The 26,711-nt window shown below is 52.5% G+C and overlaps 1 protein-coding gene across 3 annotated transcripts in view; it reads right to left on the minus strand.

Annotated features, from left to right (window-relative positions):
• Nucleotides 1–26,161, minus strand: part of Olfm2 (olfactomedin 2) — a 75,262-nt gene extending 49,101 nt beyond the window's left edge. The window contains exons 1-2 of one of the 3 annotated variants that reach the window (XM_021652489.2): nt 7,006–7,124; nt 6,192–6,630 (exon numbers count right to left, since the gene is read on the minus strand). In XM_021652489.2, the coding sequence (XP_021508164.1) occupies nt 6,192–6,326 (135 nt within the window). In that variant the 5' untranslated portion in view covers nt 6,327–6,630; nt 7,006–7,124. Of the gene's footprint in view, nt 1–6,191; nt 6,631–7,005; nt 7,260–25,997 lie in introns of those variants that run through there. The other 2 variants (XM_021652490.2, XM_060370016.1) reach the window with 2 other exon arrangements.
• Nucleotides 26,162–26,711: the final 550 nt, after the last annotated feature.

A 26,711-nucleotide genomic window follows, 5' to 3' on the forward strand; every position in this document is an offset into this window, starting at 1 on the left:
GCACCTCCGGCCATGTGCCATCATGCCCAAACTTGTGGCTCTGTTCAGGCATGGAAAGTCCTCTACCAACTAAGCCCCAGCCCCAGCTGCAGCCCTTATTCTCGCAGAACTCTTATTTAGGTTGAGAAGGCGGCTTGACGGAGTGAGCAGTAGACAGAGCACCGAAAACCCTTTAGCTTTTCCAAGTCATGTGACTCCCTTGACCCAGTGGACTATGAGCAATAGCAACCTGTGCCACATCAGGCAAAGCTTTAGTGCCTCCTCCTCTGGTCCTGCTTCCATGCTGCTGTGTTAGAAAGCCTCCGTCATTTTGGGTTCTAGGAGGACCACCTAGGAGAGCCATCTTACCACAGCGAGCATAACAGACACCAGACACCTCTGAAGCAGGAAATAAACCTGGTCTGAGCTCAGTGGCTCAGTGATGGAGATGCTGGTTACCATGGCACTGCAGGACTCCTCTAAACTGGTTTTGGGGACTTCCTCCCCCTGTAAAACTGTCATGAAAAGCCATAGACACTGAGCATCTTCAGTATACCCAAAGAGCTTTCTGCTGGCTGCTGCTGAGGCCCTCCCTTTTCTTCATGGGGCAAAGGGTCCTCCTCAAATGGAATCCTTTCACTAATACCCTCTTCTGTGCTTCAGCTCTTCAAAAGGAGGGAATGTGGCTGGTGAAATGCCTCCGTGGATAACTAACACTTGCGGCCAAGCCTGACAACCTGAGCTCCATCACAAGGATCTACATGGTGGAAGGAGAGACCTGACCTCTGCAAGCTGTCCCATAACCTTCACACACACACTGTTCACAGAGACAACAGATAAATTAAAACACAATAAAACAATGAAAATAAACACAACAGGCCAGGTGTGGTGGTGTGCGCCTTTAGTCCTAGCACTCGGGAGGCAGAGGCAGGTGGATCTCTATGTTTGAGGCCAGCCTCGAATGAGTTCCAGAACAGGTAGGGCTACACAGAGAAGCCTGTCTAGAAAGACCAATAAATAAATAAATACAACAAGGAGGGTGGTGCGTGAGGGGTAACGCCTAAGGATGACTGCTGGCTTACACACACACACACACACACACACACACACACACACACACACACACGCACACACAGAGAGAGACAGAGAGAGAGAGAAAGAGAAAGAGAAAGAGAAAGAGAAAGAGAAAGAGAAAGAGAAAGAGAAAGAGAAAGAGAAAGAGAAAGAGAAAGAGGGATCAGACTACTACAAGGAGCAAATAGTTTACTCCAGGCCCTCTATGATGGCAGCCATTGACAACAGAGATGTCAGCTTTTAGTCTGAGTCTGGATTTATGGTCCCTAGGTGAGAAGCCATTCGGCTCAAGGCTCCCGTCTCTTGCGGATGGTTTATGGCTGGGAGCCAGCCAGATAAAGTAGAGGGGGCAGCTTCCCTCTTCTTCACAGAGATGGTTTGTGAACACAAGGCTATGTTGCTTCCATGCCTGGGGAAGGGGCTAGACCCACAGACAAGCCCATCCCACATCGGGGCTCACTGTCACACCACTGAAGCATAGCACCCAAACTTCTGAGCCATAGCTTAGGAATTCCCACTGTGTTTGTGTTTATCCTCTTAAGCCTCCCCATTGTTGGGGTTCTACCCCCTCTCCACAGCCCATTATTAAGTATCGACTGTTCGTCTTCAATTTGTTCTCCGCAACTCTTAGGGTCAAAGGGTGGAAAGATGACAGGATGGATGAACAGAAAGAATAAAGAATGGGTAGATGAGTGAATGAAGGGAGGGAAGGAGGGAGGGAAAGACAAAGGTGTGATGGAGAAAAAGTAATGGTTATAAAGATGGATGGATGGAGAAATGGGGATCACGCCTCTATTATCCACAACAGTTCTGTGGGGTAAGAATGATCATTCCTGGGCTGGCAAGGTAGCTCAGTGGGTAAAGGTACTTGTTGTCAAGCCTGAAAACCTGAGTTCTCTCTCCAAAATCCACCTTGTGGAAGAAGAGACCTGATTTTGTCCTCTGACCTCCACATGTGCCCTGTAGCACACAAATACCCACTCTCCAAGCAAATGCCACAAACTGAATATATACATGTAATTCTGTGTGTGTATGCATGTAGCCTTGGCTGTCTGGAACTAGATTTGTAGACCAGGCTGGCCTCAGACTCAGCGATCTGCCTGCCTCTGCTTCCCGAGTGCTGGGATTAAAGGCGTGCACCATCACTGCCCAGCTTAATAAATACAATTTTAAAAAGAATTACTGTTCTCATTTTATAGACAGAATTGACTTAAAACTTGAAGAATATATTTAATCTTGTGTTTTTATGTGTGTATGGGAGTGTGATAACGTGTGTGTGTGAATAATCATGTGTACGGGAGCATGTCACAGTGCACATGTAGAGGTCAGAAGGCAACCTCAAGTGTCTGTCCTTGCACTTCAACTTGTTTGAAACAGGGTCTCTTGTACATGCCAGACTAGCTGGCCCCTGAGCCGCCAGAGACTCTCCAGTCCCCATCTCTCCATAGGAGTGTTGAAATTATATGCACGCACTCTGACTTCTACATGCATGTAATTCACACTCAGGTCCTCACATTTGCACAGCAAATTCTGTGCCCATTCAGCCATCTCCTGGAAAAACACTCATTCTAAACTCACTGTGTGCTTGCGTGTAATTGTAATAGAGGTCCACTGTGTGCTCAGGCATTGGCTTCTATTTGAAGGCAGAATCCAAGATCTCTCAGATGTGATTGCAGATTCAGCTACATGGCAAGTATTTATGGCCTGCTACATCAGGCCATAGGCTGCAGCAATGAGCAAAACACAGGCTCCCTTGGAGATGCTGCTGGTTGTCTTTGTGGTGCTGAGATTGAACATAAGGTTGAGCACCAGGCAAGCACTCTAGCCCTAAGCTCCAATGTCAGCCCTTTCATGGACCTTACAGTCTAATAGAGACTCTGGATTCTCCTTACCTAATAAGAAAAGTGGAGTTAAGAAAGAGTCAGTGATTTCCTCCAAGGTCATATGGTTTGTTGAGTTGCAGGGCCAGTATCAAAACTCACAGATATCTAACTCTAAATCCTACCACTGACAGAGCATTTCTTCTGAAAGGGACAGGACAGGGAGGTCTGTTTCAGCGTAGACATACTTGCCAACTGGTAGCTTTGTTAAATAAATTAAATTAAATGGGTAAAGAGATGAATTAATGAACCAAGAGAGATATAGATGTTGAAAGTACAGATTTGTGGACAGTAGATTAACAGATGGTCGGATGGTGGATAATGGATGGAAAGAGGGACTTCCATATACATATGGAAGGAAGGATTAAACCATGCCAGGATAATGAATAGACAGACAGAGAGGCAGGTGGAAGAATGAAGGGATGGACGGAAAGATGAAAGTATGGGTGAATGAGAAGATGAGTGAATGGACACATGGATGAAATAAAGGAAGGGTGGCTACATGGAAGGATAGAGAACAGATGGAAGGACAGGTGGCTGTCTAGGGGGATGGAAGGAAAGATGACAGGCTGACTAGCTGGATGAATGAAGAGAAGAAAAGATGGATGGGAGTGTGGATGAATGGACGAATAGAAAGCTAGATGGCAGGATAGGAGAGTAGGTGTGGCTATAAGGTTGGAAGGATGAATGAGTAGTGGATGGATGGATGACAAAGAACGGATGAGTGGTGGATGGGGATCTGGAGAGGTCTCTGTTGCCACAGTCCTGTGAGACAGGACTTATTACTGACTTCCTCAGTGGCAGTGGCTTGGGATGCTGCTGCCACCAGCCAGAGTTGAAGAACAAACTGGAGGAATCTAGATTCTGCACAGAGCTAAACAACCTCTTTAATTTTTTGTTTCCCTCTCCTTTCATTTTTGCATGTATATGGATGTTTTGCCTACATGTATGTTTGTGCACCACACAAACATAGCATGCCTAGCACCCTCAGAGACCAGAAGCAGCTATCAGTGGCCCTGGAATTGGGCTTACAGACAACTGCGAGCCCCCACACGGGTGCTGGGAACTGAACCTGGGTCCTCTCTAAGAGCAGCGGATGCTCTTACCGTCACGCTAACCCTCCAGCCTCCACCCACCCCTTCCTTTTTTGAGAAAGAGACACACTGTAGCCTGGCTGACCTGGAACTTGTGGCTACTCTCCTGCCTCACACTCCCAATCGCTGGGATTACAGAAGATAGGAATCTCCCAGCACCAAGACCCTTGTGACCCTCATGTCTCAGTCACCTCCCAGGCATCACCCTAATGCCCTCAGCAGCTCACTCTGCAGGGCACTTTGGCAAGTCATGAGGAGCCTCAGCAGATAGGCCCAGGGGGATTCTCACCAAGGGGCCAGGACTGTCTGGGTTCATATTCTTCCCAACACTTAGAGAAACACACAATTCACACAAAACAACAACAACACACATGCACACCAGCCAAGCATAGATACACATATGTACATACAAACCCAAGCATACAGAAATCCAATGTATGAACATACAAAATCATAACCCAAGGCTGGGATAAGTCACTTGCCACCAAGCCTGGTGAGAGGAGCTGGATCCCCGGGACCCAGATGGTGGAAGGTGAGAACTGACTCCTTCCTGCAAGCTGTCCTCTGATCTTCACATGTGTCCTATGGCATGCATTCGTGCTCATGAACACGCACACACTGCATGTACTAAACATAAACAAAGATCATAACTCAAGACACCCTTACATGCCCTGCACATGTCCTCCAGTTATGCCGTAGGCTCTCGTGTACACATACACTTTCACACGGCACACAGGCATTCACACAGGCTCCTACCCAGACGGCGAAGGTGAATTTGGTTTCTGATTTCAAAGACACCACCAATGTACCCCGCTGATAGACATTTGGAAGGCTGTGTCACACCTGAGCATGCAGACTCACGTCACATAATGAACCCACACCCAGGACAAACAAGTACAGACACACTGACAGAGACATGTCCATCCAAAAGCAATCACACCGGGACACACCCACACTGGGAGAACACACCTGCACCCTTATGATAGAGATACTCTAAAGTTTCTCTTCACTGCCCCCTCCAAACTCCCAAACCAGAGGAACAGACAGACACGCCAAGACATACCTAAACAATGACACTTGATGTCACAGACACAGACCGTGTTTCAAAGGACTGCAAGTCTGAAGACCTGGGCTGAAAGCTTGCAATTGTGTCAAATATCGTATGTCCCCTGGCCTGGGGTTGGCCATACCCTGGGCTCAGTGAGAGGGAGTCAGATGGGTGGAATTGAGGGCGGGGGTCCCACAAACAGAGTAAAGATCAGAGAGCCTCCCAAAGGGACAGGGAGCAGGGCAAGAGGGGAGTTTTCAATGGAAGAGCATCCTCGCCTGTCAACAGGACAGAGCCACTGTGGTTAATAAATAGGTCCGAGTGTGCCCCTCTCCCTCTCAGGGAGTTAGGCGCTTGTGTTACCTACCAGGAGGAGGGAAACGGGGGTGGGGGTAAAGCAGAAGGGAGGCCGAGGAGCTTCCGCCCTGGTCTGAGCCCCGCTCTCATCTCCCAGTGTGAGGAGTTAGGGAGATGAGATTCAGTACTCCAGGAGATAGAAGGAGACGCTAGTACCAGGTGCAGGGACAGAGAGCCAGACAAAAAAAGAGACAAGACACTAACTCAGAAAGAAAGACAGAAATAGAAGGGGGCGGGGGGGGGGGGACGACTCAGGAAAGGAGAGAGAGAACACTACTCAGTGACACTTAGGCACAGCCAAGCAGAGTCCCAGAGGCTGACGATACATGGAGACTCCGAGGTGTCCCTTACCCACTCCAACACAGCATAACACCCTCCTGGCTCCCCCAAACCGCCCAGCTCCTCCCCACTCTGCCGGGATCTGGTTCAATTCCGCAGCCCTGCCGCCTCCGCCTGGGGCTGGAGCCAGCTTGGTACCCCGGTGGCACTAGCGGGTCCCCTCAGAAAAGGACTCTAGCCCAGCAAAAGCAATCATCAAACCCAGAGCTATGCAGGGCACCAGGCTCCCTTGCGCCTTGCGCCTCCGGGTCCAGCCCAGGACCCCCAAGAGACCACGTCCCCCAGAGAAGACATCCCCGCCTCTACCCGGAATTCTGTCACTTTGGGGGTGTGGGAGGTCCCCTTCCTAGGCGCTGCCGCGGGGGCTGCGGGCACCACGCCCCCCCTCCGGAGCGCCCCTCAACCCGGCTGGCCACTCACGATTTTCTCCGAGGAGCCCGCGCGGGACACGGTGCTGTTGAGTCCCACGAGCGAGGGCAGCGTCTGCGACATCCAGTTAGTGACCATGGCCATGGTGCTCAGCACCGCCCCGATCTTCAGCAGCGGCACCGACATCGCGCCCCTCGCCTCATGCCCCGCGCCACCACCGCAAAAATCAGGTGTTCGGTCCCTTTGGCTCCGCACTCAAACTGTCGCTTACCCACCCCAGTGGGGGGGTGGGCGTGGGGGGGTCCCGACGGCGAGGTGATCAGGTCCAAGGGGGCGGTGGCCGGCGGGATGGGGATGGGGGTGACACTAGGGACGCGCGGCTGCAGCTCCCCGCGCCTCGCGGGCTCAGCTTTATAAGGCGCCGGCTCGGCCACCCCCTCCCGCGCCACCGCCGGGCACTTCCAGCCGCCGTGACGTCACGGCTCCGGCCCTGGAGCCAGAGGGCTGGGGGTGAACAGGGGTGCACCCACCCCGCCCCCACCCTCCCGCAGAGCCTCTGGTGGACCGGCCCCCAACCTGCAGAAGTGGGGACCATCCCCTTCCAGCCACCTTCTCTCCTTTCCTTCCTCCCCCCCTCCACACCCCCCTCCCCCCACCCCCCGGCTGCCGCCGCGGCATCCCCGGCCCCGCCCCCTAGCCACATCCTCCATCCTCGCTCGAGTCCCCTCCGTACCCTAGGGGCAGTCCCCCGGGCTCCCCTGCACGCAACATCCCCTCTCCAAAACCCCTAGCGGCAGGCCCAGAGAGCCCGCCCCACACCTTCCACCCCAGCCGCCGAGGGGGCAAGTCGGGTGTCTCCACCCACCTGCTCGGCCGGGTGCGGAGCCCAGTCCCGAGACGCCCCACCGAGCGCGGGGAGGTCGGGACTTCGGGGCTCTCCCGAGCGCCGAGGCTCTTTCCTCCCGGCTTCCCCGGCCCCGGGTCGCTCTGACGGGGATCCCTCTGTGGACTCGGGAGCAGGGCAGCGCGGGGTGGCGGGTCTGGATGCGGGTGACTTGGGGAGTGGGAGGGCTTCCCCTGCGCGGCCGAGGGCGGCGGCGCCACTCGGGGCTGCCTCCGCGTCCAGGCAAGTCCCAGCGCGGGCTGTGGCTCAAAACTTGAACTCGGGGTGGGAGGTGGGGAACTTACACGTCGGGTCCCCCCCCCCGGCCCCCAGGGACCTTCACGGGGCCGGTCCCTCGGTGAGGGAGGTCGGAAAGCGCAGCGGGCGGCGGGGCGGGGCGAGGAGCGCCGGCGCGGTCGCCCTCCTTCGGTTTTGCACTCACGCCCCCTCCTGGCGTCCCCGCATCACCTCCCGCCGTCGCCGCCGTCGCCCTCGGCCGGCGGCCGCCGCCGTCTGGAGGCGGCGATGACTCAGGCTTTTGCCGCACGGGCCGCTCGGGGAGCCGGAAGCGCCCAATCGGGGTGCTGGGGGTCCTGAACTGCCCCGACCCCACTGAGAGGCAGGTTCTGCCCCTACGCGACCTCCAGCAGTGGCTACACCGGTCTGTCTCAGTTTCCTCAACTGTAAAGTGGTTGTGGGACCTGGTGAGTCAGGGACGCGTGAGGGGCTGGCGGTAGCCTGCGGCGAGACTACAGACCAAAGCCCGTGAATACTGCCTCAGGGAGGCAGACATGACCTCGACAAGGCCCCGAGGGCCCGCCGGGACGTGGCTCAGGGCTAGAGGCTTGCCTGACATGTCTGAAGCCCCCGGCTCCCTCCGCACGCATCAAAAACGGTTGGGGAAGCCATGACTCAGTGGGCGAAAGTGCTTGCCACAAAGCCGGGCAACCTGAGTTGGATCTCCAGAGGTGAAAGACGATTACGACTCCCCCAAGTTGTCCTGGAACCCCCACTTGAGGCAGTGGCCATGCAGCCGCCCATCCCACACCGTTCGCACAATAAATCCGTGTAAAAAGACAGTCAAGCGGCGTAAGAAACAAAGGAAAAGTGCAAACAGGTATCAGAAGGACCTGGGTGGGGACTAACGGAGAGAGACCCGTGAGGTGTGCGTGCAGGCGTGTAGAGGCCAGAGGTCTACACGGGAGTGTCTTCCTCGGTGCCTCTCTGCCTTGTTTTATTAAATAATGAATTAATTTTAGTTGGACTTTTTATTTAGTTAGTTTTGAGACACAGCCTCACTGTGTAGCCCTGGCTGGCCTTGAACTCTCACGGTCTCCCTAATGCTAGGACTAAAGGCATGGACTGCCACATCCAGCCTCCACCTTATTTTCTGACAAGGTCTCTCCCTGAGCTCGGAGCTCTGTGATTGGGCTAAGCTGGCCAGTCTAGGAGCCCCGGAGGGCCTGCCTCAGCTTCCCCAGCAGCGGGAGCCCTGGCACGTCTTGTCTGACTTGGACGGTGGCTAGGGAGGTAACAGTTAAGCAAACCGGATGTCGAAGGGAGAAGCTATTTCAGTACCAGGAGACTTTCAAGTGCTGGGGAGCAAGAGCATAGGACCTGGGGCAAGCAGAGACCCCTTGGGCTGGAATGAGCTGTTTGGTCAAGAAAGGAGGACCCCGCTGTGGTTTAAAACCAGACTTGTCTGACATCGGACTCTAAGATCACATGACACGCTTCCTCACCCCCTCCCCTTGGGCTCTAGGAAACAAGCTCACACAGTCAGGCTTCAGGAGGACTGAGAGCACTCACAGAGCACGCCTCTCTTACTAACGATGCCAATAGCTGTACTGGGATGGCAAGACTGTCCAGTGGATAAAGACACGTGCCACCAAGCCTGGCATCCTGAGTTTGATCAACAGGGCACAGGCACATACGGTAGGAGTGAACCAACTCCCCCAAACTGTCGTCTGATCTCCATATGGTTGCCAGAGCCTGTGCACGCGCACGTGAGCACGCGCACACACACACACACACACACACACACACACACACACAGAACGTAATTTAATAATATTCTAGTCTCCAAACTCATCACCTTCTTGAAACACCTTATCATTTCGTAGTCTGTCCCTGTCTCTCTGCCTTCTCTGTCCCTAAATATCTAGATCTTTCCACCTGCCCCTGTGCTCTGTTTCTCCACATTTATTTGGCTTATCCTTTTTTTCTCCAGTCTCAGGATCTTTGCATTTTCTGTCCTGAGATCTGATAAACATTTTTCTGCAGAAATCCAGGGGCCTGCTCATGCCGTCACTTAAGTCTCTGTGGTGGGGCTAAGCATCATGCCCTGTCCTCCTGAAAGCTGTATTTCCTAGGACTCCTTCCCCACCGGCTTCCTGTTAGGCTCAAGCCCTGGAAGGGAACGCCTCTTCCCTTTCTTTCTGCTTGGGGTGGGAGTGGGGCTTTTATTTTTTTTTTCTTTTTCAATTTTTTAATTACTTTATTTATTTACTTAACTTATTTACATGCTTATTTGTGTATGCGGTGGGGCACAGAAGTCAGAAGACAAACTGTGGGAGTTTGTTCCCTGGGTCCTGGTACCTGTGGGGAGGCCAGAAGAGGGCATCATCCTCTGTGACTTCCTACCCATTCCTTGGAGGCACAGTCTTTGCCTGAAAGCCCCAGGGCTCCTTCTGCTCCTGTGTCCCCTCAAAGCTTCCATCCCAGGCATGTGTGGGACACTATGTGACTTCTTGTGTGAGTGCTGGGATTCAGACACTGTCCCTGAGGTTGTTTCGCAAAGCCTTTACCAGCGGTGACGTCTCAGGGCCCATGGGGGGAGGTTGTCTCTGAGGTGGATACCCTCTTCTCACACCCCTTGTCACAGCTGCTGTGGCGTGCTGTCAGGTTTCCTGAGTATTGAATCTGAGTGTGTAGTCATTGCTTCAGCCCAGGGAAACACCATGTCAAACGCTGTCACACTGGGACCCCTAAGGTGGTTTGCTTCCCTGATTTGACCCTGAGTGACTGGGGCATCGTTTTCTGACTATTCATATGTATATGTGTGTTTGCATGTGAGGGACAGTACATGATATGTGGGGGGAGAGGGGATGACCTGCCCGTGTGTCTGTACCTGGAGTCATTTTCAGGTGTCTTTTTCCATCAATACTGAGTCAGGGTCCCTCAGGCAAACCGAGAACTTGCCAGCCTACTAGTCTAGACAGCGAACAACTCCTTGTCTCTGCCTCCCAGATGTTTGGGTCACCTGCCCAGCATTAAAATGGACCCTGAGCATCTCAACTTGGGTCTTCATCCTTGTGTGACTAGCCATGTCCTCAGACCTGAATGTCATTTTTTGTGTTTATTTTTAGTTGTGTTTGCCGTTTTGTCTGCTTGAGATGGAACCCAGGGCTTCATACATGCTAAGCACGTACATATGTTTCAGATTCATAGCCCTAGCTCCAATATGGCCCGAAAATTACCTGCAGAAACCTCCCTAACCGACTCCTGAAGTCAGATCACTTAGCACCATCTGCCTTTACCTTGTTTAAGTATTTATTTCTCAGATATTTTTCTTCAGGGTTGGGGATCAGACATCCGAAGTTTCATACGTGCTAGGCAAACCCCACCACTGGGCTGCATCTCCAGCCCTCACCTCCTTTTGTTTAGACTGGGTCTTATGTGGCTGGCCTGTGTAGCCAAGGGTGACCTTGCACTCCTGATTCTCCTTCTTCTACCTCCTAGAGCCGGAACCACAGGCTCAGCAATGGCTGACTAAGCACACCTCTGCTTATTTGTGGTCTGAATCTCCACCCAGAGTTCACACCCCCGAATCCATCTGTTTCCCAGACACCCCGCCTGTGCATTTCATGGGACAAACAGCTCACGAGACCCACTACAATCACCGCCATTAAGAAGTGTCAGAGAGGGGGCTGGGGAGATGTCTCAGTAGTTAAGAGCACTGTCTGCTCTTCCAAAGGTCATGAGTTCAATTCCCAGCAACCACATGGTGGCTCACAACCATCTATAATGTGAACTGATTCCCTCTTCTGGCAGGTATAAATGCAGATAGAACACTCTTTAAAAAAAAGTGTCAGAGAGGGCTGGGGAGAACACTGGCTGCCCTTCCAGAGAACCTTTCAGTGCTATGTGTCAGCTCCCAACCATCTGTAACTCCAGTAGCAGGGGATCCAATGCCCTTTTCTGGACTCCCGGGGTCCCTGATTGTTCCTCTGAACAATCAGGCACACACTTAAAAGCAAATAGTTTACAAAAGAGTATCTGCGGTGGCTCAATCCCACATGAGGTCCTGAGTTCAGATTCCCAGAACTCATAGACCCCTGGGGCCACCCTCCAGGCAGCAAAGCTAGAGAAGTGAGTTTCAGGTTTAATGAGAGACTTTGTCTCAAAAATAATAATGAAATAGAGAAGTGATTGAGGAAGACACCCAAGATCAACCTGGGCCTCCACATATGTGCACACGCACACACACACACACACACGAGTATCAGGGCTCGGCTGTCTCTGTTGGTAAAATGCTTCCCTACATGCATGAAGCCCTGGGTTCTCTCCCCAGCACTGCATAAACCAGGTATGGGACACACCTATAATCCCAGAACATGGGAGATCGAGGCAGGAGGATCCAGCGTTCAGGACCAGCCTCAGCTTCATACTGTAGCTCTGTAGTGAATTGGAAACCCTGGCTAAACAGAGGGTATCAAGCATCGGCGAGGGTCTGATTTCTGGTACCCCTAACTCTGCCACTAGGAATAGAAAATGTTGCCACTGCTTTGAGCTACAGCTTAGTAACTGCAGAGAAAATCACGCAGGAACTTGTCGGGAAACCGAAGGGCTCCGTCTGCCCCAGAGCAATCAAAGGGTGAGTTTGCAGAAAGACACACAAGTGACATTCACAGCGGTGGGTTTTCCAATAACGACTAAGCCGACTGCCCGTCACCTGGAGAGTGCGCAAACAGATCGGGACACTGATCTAACAGACCTTTCAGCCTCACAGAGGAGAAACCATCCACGCCCACTCCAGCCTGCCTGGAAGCATTCTTCTAAGGAAAAGAAGCAGGGGAGAAAGAACCACGGAGTTTAGGATTCCAGTTATAGAAAACGTCCAGGAAGAGGCAAATCAATAGAGGCAGGGAAGGTAGATTCGTAGATTCCCTGCAACAAAGTGAGGACGGCAGCAGGCGACAGAGCCGCCCCGACTGGGGGAGGGGTCGGCTCCACATCCAGACAGTCCGCTGTAGGGTATACCACCATGACTGCGTGACACAGCCTCGTTTATTTTGCTTTGTTTTGCTTTGCTCTTTTGAGACAGACTCTCATAACCCAAGCTGGCCTTGAAATCACTATGCAGCCAAGGAAGGTTGACCCTGAACTCCTCCTGCCTCCACCTCCTGGGCTGGGAATAATAGGCCTGCACCACTACCCCTGATTTAGTCAAAGCTGGGGATGGAACCCAGCTTTCTGCAAAGCTAGGCAAGTGCTCTACCCACTGAGCTACACCCCAGTCTCTTTTTACAGAGTTTCTTGCCCCTCCTGGAACTAGCTACACAGCCCTCACTGGCTTTGAACTTGCAACAATTCTTCTGCCTCTACATCCAAGCGCTATAAGGACGCCTCGTGGCTGCCGTGAATTGACAAATATTTCCATCCTTACACTTTGGGATGCCTAGTCTTGGTTGTCAATTTGACTACATCTGAAATTAACGAAAATTCAAGAGGCGAGATACACCTGTGAGGTTTTTTGTTTTGTTTTTTTTTTTTTTTTTCATAATTCACTTTTATTGCAGATCCTTTGAGACGGGAGGATTCACCTTTAATCTGGGCCACACCTTCTGCTGGCAGCCTCTATAGAGGACATAGAAGAAGGAAAATTTTGCTCTTTGCCAGCTTGCCCTTGCTCCCGCTAGCGTGTTCATTCCTTCACTGCCGTTAGAGCCTACTTCTTTGATATCCCGGTATATATTCTGAAGACCGGATGAGACATCTCGCCTCATAGGATGAACAAATATTGGATTCTTGAACTTTCCATTGGCAGACAGCCATTGCTGGACCAGCTGGACCACAGCCTGTGAGCCACTCGGACAAACCTAAATAAATAAATGAATATATACAGATATATTCATTCTATCAGTTCTGTTCCTGACTAATGTACACACACCAAAGAATTCTGGCTTTATCCCACACCGTAGGCTTGGCCCTGATGGACCCACAGAAACAGAAAGCTTATGGCCTTTGAACCCTTCATCCACCCTCCACAGTCCTTTTCTTCAGGACAGAACCAGCTCTTGTGTGTGTGGGTGTTTGTGTACATTCGGGAGTGTGGGGCACACGCACACTTGCTCAAGTAGGTAGAGCAGATGTCTTCCTCTATGGGTGACAAACTTCTGGGCTTTTTGTTTGTTTGTTCTGTTTGTTTTGTTTTCTTTTCTTTTGTTGGGTCTCTCTGTGTCGTCCTGGCTGTCCTGCAACTCCCTCTGTAGACGAGGCTGGCCTTGAACTCAGAGATCCGCCTGCGTCTGCCCTGGAGTGCTGAGATTCAAGGCGCATGCCACCACCTCCTGGCTCCAACTTATGTTTTAGGAGAGGGTTTCTCTTTGGATGCAGAGCTCATCGATTGGGCCAGGCTGGCTGCCCGAGGCCCCCACAGTCCTTCTGTCCCTGCACCCCTAGGACACAGTGCACACAGCGGCACCTCAGTCCTCAGGCTTGCATGATAAGCACTTTCCTGACTGAGCCATCTCCTCAGCCCATCTCCTTTTTGAGTCAGGGCCTCACTATGTGGCTCTGCTGATGTGAGAACTCCCCATGTAGAGCAGGCTGCCCTTGAACTCACAGACATTTGCCTGCCTCTGCCTCTGCCTCCCAAGCACTGGAACTACTACTCACAGCAGTAACCCCACAGTGAAAATGTGTTAACAAGGCTGGGGGTGGAGCTCAGTGCTTTCCCGGCATGCGTGAAGCTCTGTGTTCAATCCCCAGAGCAGCAAATTAAGCAAAAACAAAAACGAGGGTGGACGGAGAAGCACAGAGATGCTGAGAAACCTTCCCGAAGTCACCCAGCATTCGGTCTCAGAGTCCATATGGAGCTGATTCATTTGGACTGATTCATAGTGGAGAAGAGCGGAAGGGACTCCTACCTCACACCATACACAAACATCAGTCCTCTGGGTTCTGGGAAGATACGTTAGTGGGTAATGTTTGCTGTGCAAGTGTAGGTCCTGAGTTTGGCCCCCAGAACCCACATTAAAAAAAATCGTAATAATCGAAGCCAGGCATGGTGGCTTCAATTCTGCATTCGGGAAGGCAGAGGTAGGTGGAACTCTGTGAGTTCAAGGGCAGTCTGGTCTACAAAGTGAGACCAGGACAGCCAAGGCCACACAGAGAAACACTGTCTCAAAAACCAAAATAATAATAATACAATAAATAAAATAGCATAAAGTACTGTCGGTCTTACAAAGTCTTGAATCCTACCAGCCTGCCAAGCAAGACATGCTCATTGATGCAATACTGGAATGATGGTTACTGAGGTAACCAACCATTTTCTGTTGAATTTGAGGTCTACTGCACAAAAAGGGGCTCCTGCTTGGTCCTGTCAACCTGGCCAGAAGCCCATGGCTTGGCAGGTCCGGCCTATAGGGCTAACCTGCCACTGTTGTTTCGCTGATTGGACAAGTTGTCAAAGTGCCTTCTAGGTATTTACCTTTCCACCCAGAGATCACTGCTGGCCTTAACCTTACCCAGGGAGGATCTGTCTGCAGTGTGCAGCGGTTAATGCAGCAACTCAGAACTGCAAAACGCGGGACGTAGGGACTGTTGAGTGCTTGGTGGTAAGTGGGACATCTGTACAAAGACTGCAAAAGCCAGAGGATGGGGAGAAAGGCTGGGACATGCTGGCCTCCAGACACGGCCTGGCCATTGCGTTCACGAACTTCCTGTAGCTAGGCTTACCTACACAAGACCCAAACAAGACCAGCAGCAAGCCCTCATTGATATCTGTGGGCCTTTTCAAAAGTAGGAAGGAACATGCGTTGGGACATTAAGGGAAGAGGGGAACGGGGGAGTTGGGAGTGGGCGTGGACAAGATATGTTGTATACAGGTATGAAACCATCAAAGACTAAACAGAAGAGAGCTTTAAAGGAAGAACAAGCTCGGCATGCTGGTACATGTCCGCAGCTCAGGGCTGGGGAGGCAGGGCATCCCTGCCGCTCACTAGCCAGCCAGGCTAGCCTGCCCGGCGAGCTCCAGGTCAGTGGGACTGTCTCCAAAACTAAAGCAGCTGGTTCCTGAGTAATGACACTCAAGGTTGACCTCTGGCCTCTACACAAAGGCACACACACTCCTCACATGCACACCCACACCACACACACACCACCAAGCAATTCTGGGTGGGTCATCCATCCAACAGTGAAGTTTCACAAGAAAACACAGAAGGTTTGTCTTCCTTCCTGTGGGTGTGATGTCAGTTTTGATTGTGAACTTGACTGAGAGCCAGACAGTCTAGTTCTCTCAGGAAGCAAATCTCCAGGAGGGATTGTCTAGATTAGGCTGGCCTGTTGCTATGTCCGTGGGACACCGTCTTGATTATGGGATGGGAAGACCCAGCACACTACGGGGAACACCATTCCCTAGACAGCACATTCTCCGAACTGTCCGAAAGTGAAGGAAGCCAGCTGAGCACCAGACTGCAGTCTTCACCCTCTGTCCCTGACTGTGGGTTCAAGGCAGCCAGCTCCTGCAGGCTCTCATCAGCTTGACTTCCCTGCTGCTGCGGGGATGGGCCAACCCTGGAAACTGAGTAAAAGCAAACACTTATTTCACATAAGGCAGCCACTAGAAAAGGCAGTTCTCTCTCAGACATTGCCGGGCCCAGTGGCACAGGTCTATAACGGCAGCCGCTCAGGAGGCTGAGGCAGGAAGATCAAGGATGAGAACACACCCCAAAATAAAAAGTAAAAAGAGGGATGGGGGTTTGTCTCAGTGGGAAGAGAGCTTCCCTGGTGTGAAGCTCTGGGTTTCATCCTGGGACCACAAAAGCTTGGCGTGGCAGTTCACACCTGTCATCCCAGAGCTCTGGAAGCGGGGGCAGAAGGTTCAAGGTCATGGTGACCTATATGAGCCGCTGGTGCTGGTGTCCACCCCCACCTCTCTCTGTCTCTCTAGGTCTGTCTCTCTCTGTGTCTCTGTCTCTCTCACATGGTGCGGAGAGGGGTGTCTGGGAAAATGCTCAGGGAGTAAAATGCCTGCTACACAAGCGTTTGGATCCACAACCCACACAATGCCAGTGTCTCATTGGCTAGCCTGCCTCAGAGCTCTGGAGGAGGGCACTGGGGACCCCTGGAGCCAGCTAGCTCAAATCAACGAACTCTGGGTTCAGTGAGAGGGGCTACCTCAGTGCATAGAGTGGAGGACAGTCAAGGAGGACGTCCAGCCTCTGAATGCACGTGCACACATGTACAAGTGAACCGCCACACAAAGGCGCACCCTCACGCACAGGCTTACACCTTTACACATGTACGCACACACCAACAACAAGACCAGATGTTTAGTCTGTGTGGGACGTCTGCATGTCAATAACAGAGCGCCTACTGGCCTCTCAAGGAGAGCCTCTCTTACGGCCATCAGAGTACATCTCAGAAGGAAAAACAAGATGGCACCAGGAATCCAAGGGATGAGAGACAGCTGGAGTCTGCCTGGCAGAAGAGTTTACTTGCATATCTGCCAGAAACTATTTCTTTATTTGATGTATGCCACAGCACAGGTATGAGGGTCAGAGGGTCTAGGTCTGTCTCTCTATGTCCTATGTGTGTGTCTCTCTCTCTTTCTCTCTATTGCAGTAGCTGGTTCCTCTTCCTTTCTATTTGTTTTCGTTTTGTTTTTTAATTTTGGTTTTTTGGAGACAGGATCTCTCTACGTAGCCCTAGCTGTTCTCAAACTCGCTATGTAGACCAGGCTGGCCTTCGACTCATAGAGATCTACCTGTGTCTGTCTCCCGGATGCTGGGATCATGAGCCACTACACCCAGCCTTGCCAGAAACTTATTCAACACTGAAATACTTCAGCAGGATTTCCCACATAACCCAGTAACCCCGCTTCTGGTCACATACAGTAGATCACCACAATTCATAGATTCTTTTTATTTATTGTTTGTTTTTTTGTTTGTTTTGAGACAGGTTTTCTCTGTGTAACAGCACAGGCTGCCCTGGAACTTGCTTTGTAGACCAGGCTGGCCCTGAACTCACAGAGATTTGCCTGCCTCGGCCTCTGAAATGCTGGATTAAAGGTACCACCATGCCAGACTCTTTTATTTATGCTGTGACTTACAGAGGTCTCTGTAGTCACAATAGTGAGCAAGAGAATGTGCAAGTTCCCAGATTGGGTAAACCCAGGTCATGCTGGGTTTTCTAACTTCATACTAGAAATGTTGAACTTTGGTGTACTTAGGATAGAGTTTTGATGCTTTTTTTTTTTTTTTTTTTTTACTGTTGCTTTTCTAAAACATCACCTCATGTAGCCCGTGGTAGCCTCTAACTTGCCATAGAGCCAAATATGACTTTGAGCTCCCGATCCTCCAGACTCCACCTCCCGATCTCGGGCATCACAGGAGCCCTCCATCACGCCAGCTTCTCCCGCTCAGGGGTTGGAACCTCAGGCTGCCAACTGAGCCATCGCAAAACTAATGCTGAGCCTTGTTTGTTTTGAGAGGCAGGGTCTTGCAGTCAGGACAATCCTTCGTCATTATGATCATTTATCAGAGTGTGTGTGTGTGTGTGTGTGTGTGTGTGTGTGTGTGTTTTGTGTGTATGGGTGTCTTGCCTGGGGCCTGGGCTGGGGTGGGGATGGCTGAGAAAAGGTTTTCTGTTTCTCTGGGACTGTAGTTACGGGTGACTCCTGGCTGCCATGTGAATGCTGGGAACCAAAACTGGGCTCTGTGGAAGAGCAGCCCTTCTCTCAACCGCTGAGGTATCTCTGCAGCCCTGTGACTGCTGCTCACTGACAACTCAACAATTCTGAAATCCTTAACTTGGAACTCAAGGGCTTTCTAGCCAGAGCACAACAGTCCTTTCTGCACTCACCTCTAACCTCACACCTCGTAGGAACTCATACCCAACCTGAGTTCCCATCCCCAAACCCATGCACTCCCGGCTCACGGCTCACGTCAGCGTGGGGAATGACCCTCTCTACGATGCTTGTGCTGCCCTGGCCATGCCTGCAGGCCCGCCCTTGGGATTGTAGGCAGGGCTGTACCGCTGAGCCATGCCCCCAGCCTCTTTTCAGTTTATTTTGAAACAAAGACTTGCTAAGTTGCCCATGCCTGCCTTCAACTTTCAGCTTCTGTCCTCGGCCTTCAGAGGGCTAAGATGGCAGCCCTGCACCACCACGCCCAGCTTGCATCTGTCTCTTGGACTTGCGAACTGTCAGACGCTCCACCGTAAGCTGTGTCCTCCAAGTCTCCAGTGCCTCACTCTGAAATTACCAGAGAAACAAGGGGAAGAAAGCTCCCATCTCTTGCTGTGTTTGCTCTGTTTTTCTTTCTTTTGTTAATAATAATAATGAACCCGATTTTTTTATTTTTGTTTCATCTGAACTGGTGTTTTGCCTACATGTGTGTCTGTGTGAAGATGTCAGATGCTTTGGAGTTACACACCGTTGTGAGCTGCTATGTGGGTGCTGGAGACTGAACCCAGGTCCTCTGGAAGAGCAGCCGGTGCTCCTAACTGCAGGGCCATCGGTCCAGCACTACTGTGCTTTTCTTGAGGTTAACTGGAATGCCCTGAGCTTCGGGGATGACGAGCTGCGTATCTTCTCCATGGCCTCAACTGTCTTTAAATTTGTATTTCTTTATTTTTGTGCAGTGACATTTTATAGTTCTGTCTTCAAAGTGGAACTTAGCAACCCAGTTATACATGTCATTAGAACTGTGTGTAAAGGCGCTGGCAAGATGGCTTGGCAGGTAAAGGTGATTTCGGCCAAGACTGATGACCTGAGATCTAGCCCTGGGACCCATACGGTAGGAGAGAACTGATTCCTGCAAGCTGTCCTCTGACCTCCAGACAGACACATGCCCACACAAAACCAAACAAACAAAACCAAACAAATTAATACATTTTTTTAAAAAGGAAAGAAAGCAGGGGCTAGGGAAATGGCTCAGAGGGTGAAGACCTGACTTCAGATTCCCAGAGCCCATGTAAGGCGTGGCAGGTGGCCATGGGCTGCTTGGAGTCTCAGCACTCCCAAGGTGAAAATGGGATCTTCAGAGACCCCATATCTTCAGAGGTAGCTGACTTGCTAGACTAACAGAATCCGCAGAGATCAAGCCACAACATGAAACAGAAAGCAACCTAGGAAGACCACGGATGCCAGCCTCTGGCCTTCACACGTGCACGCACCCACTCACATGCTAACACACCCACACACACATAAGGGGAGGGGGTTTGCGAGGGAGCAGGCACCAGGAGACTCCCGGGTTTGCTGGTGTTGAGGTGAATACGTTTTGCAAACACACCTCATCACCTCCCTTAGCTTCACTGTGGCGTTTCCTGCTTCCTCTCAGACCGGCCTGAGACGGGAGTGTAACAGGACTGCTGCCGTCCTGGGGGTTAGTGTGGATTCTCGGCTCTCTGAATGTGGGAGCACAACCTGTCGCCGTATCCAGCCTGACTGTACCCAGCCCCACACTTGGTAAGCTGCAGGTCAGCGAGAGATCCTCTCTCAGAAAGACCAGGTTAGGTGGACGAGAAGGTTCAGAGACTAAAACGGCTTGACTCCAGACCTGAAGTCCTGAGCTCCATCCCCGCAAAGCCAAACAGCAAAAGAAAAAACTGACTCCTCGAAGCTGTCCTCTGAGCCAAGAACTCTCCCCTTCCCAAATAAATACAAAGTGATTCATATTTACGAACAAAAAACAAAGCACGGTTGTGGAGGTGAATGCCTTTAATCCCAGCACTCGGGAGGCAGAGGCAGGGGGATTTCTGTGAGTTTGAGGCCGGCCTGGTCTACAGAGCAAGTTCCAGGACAGCCAAGGTGACCAGAGAAACCCTGTCTTGGAACACCAACACCAACCAACCAAACAAACAAACAAAACAAATGGAGTGCTTCTGAGGAGCCCCAACTGAGGTTTATATATACTTTATATGTTCTTTCTATGCACACATGCATGCGTAAACACAAGCGCACCTGCGCACACAGAGACACACACACAGACCTCATGTCCTGCACAAACCTCGTTCCACCACTAGGTGGCGCCCCAGCTCCTCAGTTTTGGGCCCAGCCCCAGGAGGCTCTCCCTGAATTTGGCCAGATTTCCCCGCCCCAAGTCAAACTGGGAAAACCTCGGAAAAGATGAGCAAGTTCAGCGTTCGGCTTGAAGTAGCAGCATCCTTCCGAGAAATTTCAGCCTCGGCTTGACACCTATGATCTCGGTCACCCTCCTCGGCACAGGGGTCCCCGCTTTTCCAGAGGTTTGCTTTCTGAAGTTTCAGAAAATCTTCTCTGGGAAATTCCAGACTTGTTTCTTGGTGACGGGGTCCTGTTTTGTAACCTAAACTGGCCCCAGATTAGTGGCAATCTCCTGCCCGTGTATCCCGAGAGGTGGGGTTATGGGAATGCTCACCACACCTAGTTTCTGTAGGGGATGGAGTTGGAGCTCTACCCCGGCCTGATTTGTTTTTAGAGCTGGCGGGGTCTCATGTAGCCGAAGCCGGTCTCTCTGTTATGTAACAAAGCAGTGGTTCTCAACCTTCCTTTGTTCCTCATTTGTGGTGACCCGTAAAATTATTTTGTTGCTATTTCATAACTGTAATTTGCTACTGTTTTGAATCGTAATGTAAAAGTCTGATATGCAGGATATCTGATGCTTTGCCACGGGGTCACAACCCACAGGTCGAGACCTTGCGCAGCAGAGGATGACCTTGAACTCCTGACCCCTTTGCGTCCCTCTTCCAAGTGCTAGAATTATAGGCACACGGTGCCTTGCTCCGTTTTATGTATGCTGAGGACTGGAGCTCAGAGCTTCGTGTAAAACAGGCATCTTGTCCACATGCCTCCCAGAGCACGTGTTTCCACTCTCTGTGTGCCTCCCTTCCGCTAGTTACTCAGTAGCCCCCTGGGTTCACAGACTGGCTGCCGAGGCACTGCACTGCCTTTGTGTGTTTAAGCAGCTCTTGTTTCACTTCATCATGGCCACCAATAAATGATTTTAGATGGCTGGTCACAGCAGCATTCTTAGAGAAGGTAATTTAAACAGAAAAGGAGGAGTCACTGAAATAATTGCTCCTAGGGGAACAGCATCCAGGAAGGTGGAAGGGGATGGAGAGGGCAAAGGGCCTGAGGCATATGTTTAACTTGAACTAGCCACTCCCATTCCTGTGGCCCCAAGCCCATTTAACACTAAGATAAAGCTGTGGTGGGCCAGCATGGTGCTACACGCCTGTGATCCCAGCACTCTGGGGGGCAGACAGGCAGAGCTCTGTGATTTCCAGGCCAGCCTGGGCTACAAAACATGTCCAGGACAGCCAGGGCTCCCCAGAGAAACCCTGCCTCAAAAAACTAAACAAACAAACAAGCTAAGGTTGGTGTTTGGTGCTCCCCTGTGGCCCCAGCACTTGAGAGGCAGAGGAAGAGAAGGAAGATTAGGGATGCAAGGGCATCCTTGGCTACATGGTGAGTGCCATCCTGGTCTCAAAAACCAAAAACATTTTAAAGTAAAGCAAAGCTAGCCCTCGGGGAGGACTATTAGGTGTTGGGCAGAGGACGGCTCTCCATGAGACGGCAGGCTTAGGGCCGTCAGGGTCCCTGCAGCTCTAGGCCCCTCAAGAATCATGCAGTTGGAGAGCTGGCTTAGCGAGGGAAGCATTTGTGGCACAAGCACCACAGAAACACCAAGCAGAGCTTCGAGTACCTGTAAGCCCAGGCTGGAAAAGCACGGGCCGGAGGACCCCCGGAGCTCAGCGGTAGCCAGCCAAAGCCAGAGACTGTCTCAAAAACTAAGGTAGAAGGGTGTATGAGCCGGCTCCACAGAACCTCAAGCCGGGCAGTGGTGGCACACGCCCTCAATCCCAGCACTAGGAGGCAGAGGCAGGCAGATCTCTGAGTTTGAGGCCAGCCCAGTCTACAGAGCAAATTCCTGGACAATCAGGACTACACAGAGAAACTGTGTCTTGAAAAACAAACAAAACACCAAGAGAAATTTGGAGCTGGAGAGATGGCTCAGCAGTTAAGAGCACTGGCTGCATGCCACCACCATAAAATAACTAAAACATAATTAAAAAAAATTAAAATTTGCCAGGCGTGGAGACATACTCCTTTAATCCCAGCACTCAGGAGACAGAGACAGGTGAGTTTGTGGCCAGCCTGGTCTACATAATTGTGTCCAGGACAGCCAGGGCTCTGTTACAGAGAGAAAGCCTGTCTCAAAAAAAAAAAAAAAAAAAAAAAAAAAAAAAGAAAAAGAAAAAGAAAGAAAGAAAGAAAAAAGGGGGGAGGAAGAAAATTAAAAATTTTTAAATATTTTTTAAATGAGGTAAAGGAGGACACCTCGGTTGGCTTCTGGCCTCCATATGCACACATGCACACACATGCAGCCACACATGCACACACATGCAGCCACACACACAGACGTACATACGTTCACACATACTCACAGACCTAGAACAAGAGGCAAATTCTAGAGAGGTGGGGAAATGTCTCTGACAGATCTGAGTTCCCTCTCAACTGCAAATCCCCAGCCACTCACACTCAGGGCATCCTGGTGCCTCCGCCTTGCTCGGCTTCGCTCACCCTGTCCAGCACCGAATTCATCTTTCCTCACCCTGCTGGGTCCACAGCTGTCGCTACTCCCGGACCACAGGGCTTTTGCACAGGCTGGCTGTTCCTTCCACCTTGAATGCCCATCACACGAAAGCCTTTCTCACTCACCTCCTTCATATGTGGCCTCTAATTCCACTCCTTAGAGACACCTCCCGGAACACACCTGCCCAGATAGTCCCTAGGAATCCCTATCTCCAAGCTCTGTGAGTTCAAGGTCAGCCTGGTCCACAAAAGTGACTTCCAGGACAGCCAGAAACACACAGAGAAAACCTGTCTTGAATAAAACAACAACAAAATTTTATTTTATTTTTCAGTTTGCATGTGTCTATGTGTGCGTGTTTCTGGAGGCCAGAGAGTGGATTGGGTCAGATGAGGATTAGTGGATTAAATCCCGGAGCTGGATTCACCGGTGGTTGTGAGCTGCTCCAAGTGCGTGCTGGGAATCAGACTCCAGTCCCCCGAAAGTGGAAAAGGGCCCCTCGGTGGAGGGATGGCCGTTGGTCCCCACGTGCATGCTTGCCGGACCCCTCAGTGATGGACAGCCACCTGGACCTAAGCCAGGCGACTCTGTTCCCCTGCTGGTTACTGTTGTCAGTGCTGTACCACAACCCAGAAAGCAAACTAGAACAAACGCCACGGGGCGCTCTTGACCTCTGACCTCCAGGCCATGGCTCCAGATCCTCACCCCTACCTCCACTCTTTAATCTCCTTTATGGGCGTGCGGGGCAGGCTGGCCTTGAACTCACGCTGTGATGGATAATGACCTTGAATCCCTGATCGATCTCTCTCTCTCTCTCTCTCTCTCTCTCTCTCTCTCTCTCACACACACACACACACACACACACCCTGGGTTACAGGTGTGGGCCACCATGCCTAGCTTCCTATTTGCGAGTTTCCTTATTTGCATAGGATTATATACGGATGTAGCTCTCAGAGCTTGTCTTATAAATTTGTGTGGTTTCATCTGTCTGCGGCGCCTGAAGGTCAGCCCCAGGAGGGCTGGGCCTCACTGCTTCATCCAATCTGGTGACTGAACGGCTGGGGAAATGATTTCTCAGAAAGGACTCTGCTGGGACTGCGGAGGGGTGTCTGGGATTAGATGGAGAGAAGAGGGGCAGAGCCGCCTCCCTTGGAACCCCAACCCTCTCTCTCCTCTTTCTCTGCCGTCTTCCCCCTTCCTCTCCTTCCCCTGGTGGAGTCAAACCACTTTAACCGCTGGCTATTTTTTTTTTTTAACCATCACGTGGTGCCCCCCAGTGGCCACCTGGAGCAGTGCAGCCAGTGACTGATGCCCCAAGACCGCCAACTCCGATTTCCCCACTTCCACCCCTGTGTGCCTCCCCCCCCCTTGCTCTCTGTGTAGCCCCCATCCCTAAGTCCCGCCCTGCAGTCCCGGGGGTCTCTCATCAAACTGGCCGTGGGGTCGCAAACCTAGGGGTGACTCAGTTACCCTCCGAAACTAAAGTCTCTTTCCCTCCTGGTTCTTCCCCGCCCCACCCCCGGCCATTTTTCAGGGGTTTGTGGGTTTTTGGTTGTTGTTTTCTTTTTGTCTCTTTCACACGTGGTGTGCCTATTTTCTTTCGGGCTCGCATATTGAGTGCCAACTGTGCGCAATCAGCTGCACCTTCCCTCGCCCCCCACCCCAACCCCGTGTGTTTGTGCTGATTCCCCGAGAGCAGGTGACCCCACAACCTCTCCTTGTGAAAATCCTGCATAGACCTGTCTCTGCCGGCTGTGGGGTGTGACCAGACCCTTGTTATTTACTGTGAGTCCCCACCTGGCAGCCCCGCCTCGTCATGTCTACCCGGGCAGTGTGGCCCCCAGGAGTGGATCGTCTAACAGACCGTAAGTGTGCAGGTTTTCAGGAGAGACCCGCTCCCACGCCACCCTGTCTGTGCCGCTCCTGAGCTGTCTGGGCGTAAGCAAGTGACCTAACTTTTCTGTGCCTCAATTTCCCCACCCCTTCACCCTGCCTACACAAACTGCACCTGCCTTTCTACAGCGTTTGCTGTTGTGATGCTGTTTTACTGAGACCAGCTTCCTGACTCCCCCACGCATGAGATCTGGGGGGTGTTCCCATCCCTAAAATGGAGGAGGAATGAGGTTTCTCCATAGTAGGCGATAGCCTGGACCCTTCACATCTTGCAAAGCTCTCCAAGCTTGTCCGAAAGATGAGGTACCACAGCGAGCCACCTTCCTCCACCAGACCACAGGAGGGTGTGCACAGATCCAGTCCACACGGGGCCTGGGTGTCACGTTTGCACACACTGCCTGTCACCCTGCACACCCCGTTTTGGAGTGATGTATTCAACCGAAGGCACAGAGTGCCCTCACATGGCCACACACCTGACTGTCACTCCAGTTTTGGACAACCCAGGAGGCATCTGGGCACAGCCATGAGGGCAACTGTCACACCCCGTTATTGACATACAGCAGGAGCCGCCAAACACACCACAGAGATTCACGAGTCCTCATGCCGGGTCACACAGCCAGTCACAGACAGACCCACAACCATCACCCCAGCCCTCGGGTCACCCCGCCCCCACTGTCACTCACACACCCTCCCTCACGTACACGCACCCTCTCCCAGTCACACCCCAATCCACTCACGTTTGAACACACACAAAAACTCCCCTGGGTCACACCCAGCCACAACACAAAGACACACGTTTCCCCGGCACCCAGGAGCGGCAGGCACCTGGTGCCCAGCCCTGTCAGTCACTCACACGTGAGTCCCGCCCCCTTCTCCACTATAGGGGTGCAGGCAATGGATGGGGAGAGCTTTAGGAGATAAATACCCTAGCCATGATGGGCAAGGGAACGCGACACCCCTGAACTTTCCCTCCCCAAGCTCACGGCTAGATGGTGGGGTGTGAGCTGTGGGTCATCCAGGGGGTTGGAACCCCAAAACAGGGGTCTCCTCAGTCTCCCCACGCTGAGGTTGCATTAGGTGTCCCCAGGGCTTCCCCAAACGAGGGAGGATGCTCCAGCCCCTCCTTTGGTGCGACCTTCCCCATACGCCCCTCGCCATCCTGCAGCTGTTGGCAGGGGAGGCGAGGCGGGTGGGACCCCAAAGCTCTTGTTCGCGGGACCCCACTGAGCCCGCGTCCCTCCAGGGCTCCCCAGCGTCCGCACCTGCCCTCGGGGCCCCTACCTGTCCGGCGAGGCCTGGGCAGAGCAGCCACAGCAGCAGCGACAGCCGCGGGACCGTGAGCGGCCACATGACGCGCCCCCCGCCCGACAGGCGCCTGGGTAATGGGGACCCGCCGCCAGGCGCGACCCCGCCCGCCCGCCCGGGCGACCCGAGCGCCTCCTCCCCGCCTCGCCCGCGGCCGGGATTCCACCCCACCCCCGCCCCGCGCCCAGCCTTTGTCGCGGGCTCCGCCCCCAGCCCCGCCCCCAGCCCGGCTCAGGCCGCCAGCCGGGTGGAGTGGGGTCCCGGCCAGCAGGTGGGGAGCTGACACTGGTGAGCGAGGGGAGCCGGGGACCGGACCCGGCAGCCACCCCCCCCCCACCTCGCCAGCCCCATAAGCCTAGGTGTGAAAGGTCACAAGATGGGGGAGGGGCAACTGTCACGTGCTTGTCAATTCACCCTTCTAGGATTTTCCCACGATGAAGATGGGGCGGGGGCGGGGGGACTAGCCTGGGGGAGGGGAGTGGTAGAAAAAAAGGGACCAGGGAAGTCAACAGGGAAACTGAGGCACTGGGAAATTGGAAGCTGGGGAAGGGCTGAATGTCAGGAGGGTAGGTGAGGTAGAGGTGGCACGACGCCAGGGAGCAAAGCCGCTGGGGGTGGTGCACACCTGTTACCCAGCCCGTACAGGGAGGCAGAGGCAATGGGCTGGACAGTTGAGGCCAGCCTGCGCTG

Source organism: Meriones unguiculatus, chromosome 1, assembly GCF_030254825.1.
Source record: "Meriones unguiculatus strain TT.TT164.6M chromosome 1, Bangor_MerUng_6.1, whole genome shotgun sequence".
NCBI lineage: Eukaryota > Metazoa > Chordata > Mammalia > Rodentia > Muridae > Meriones > Meriones unguiculatus.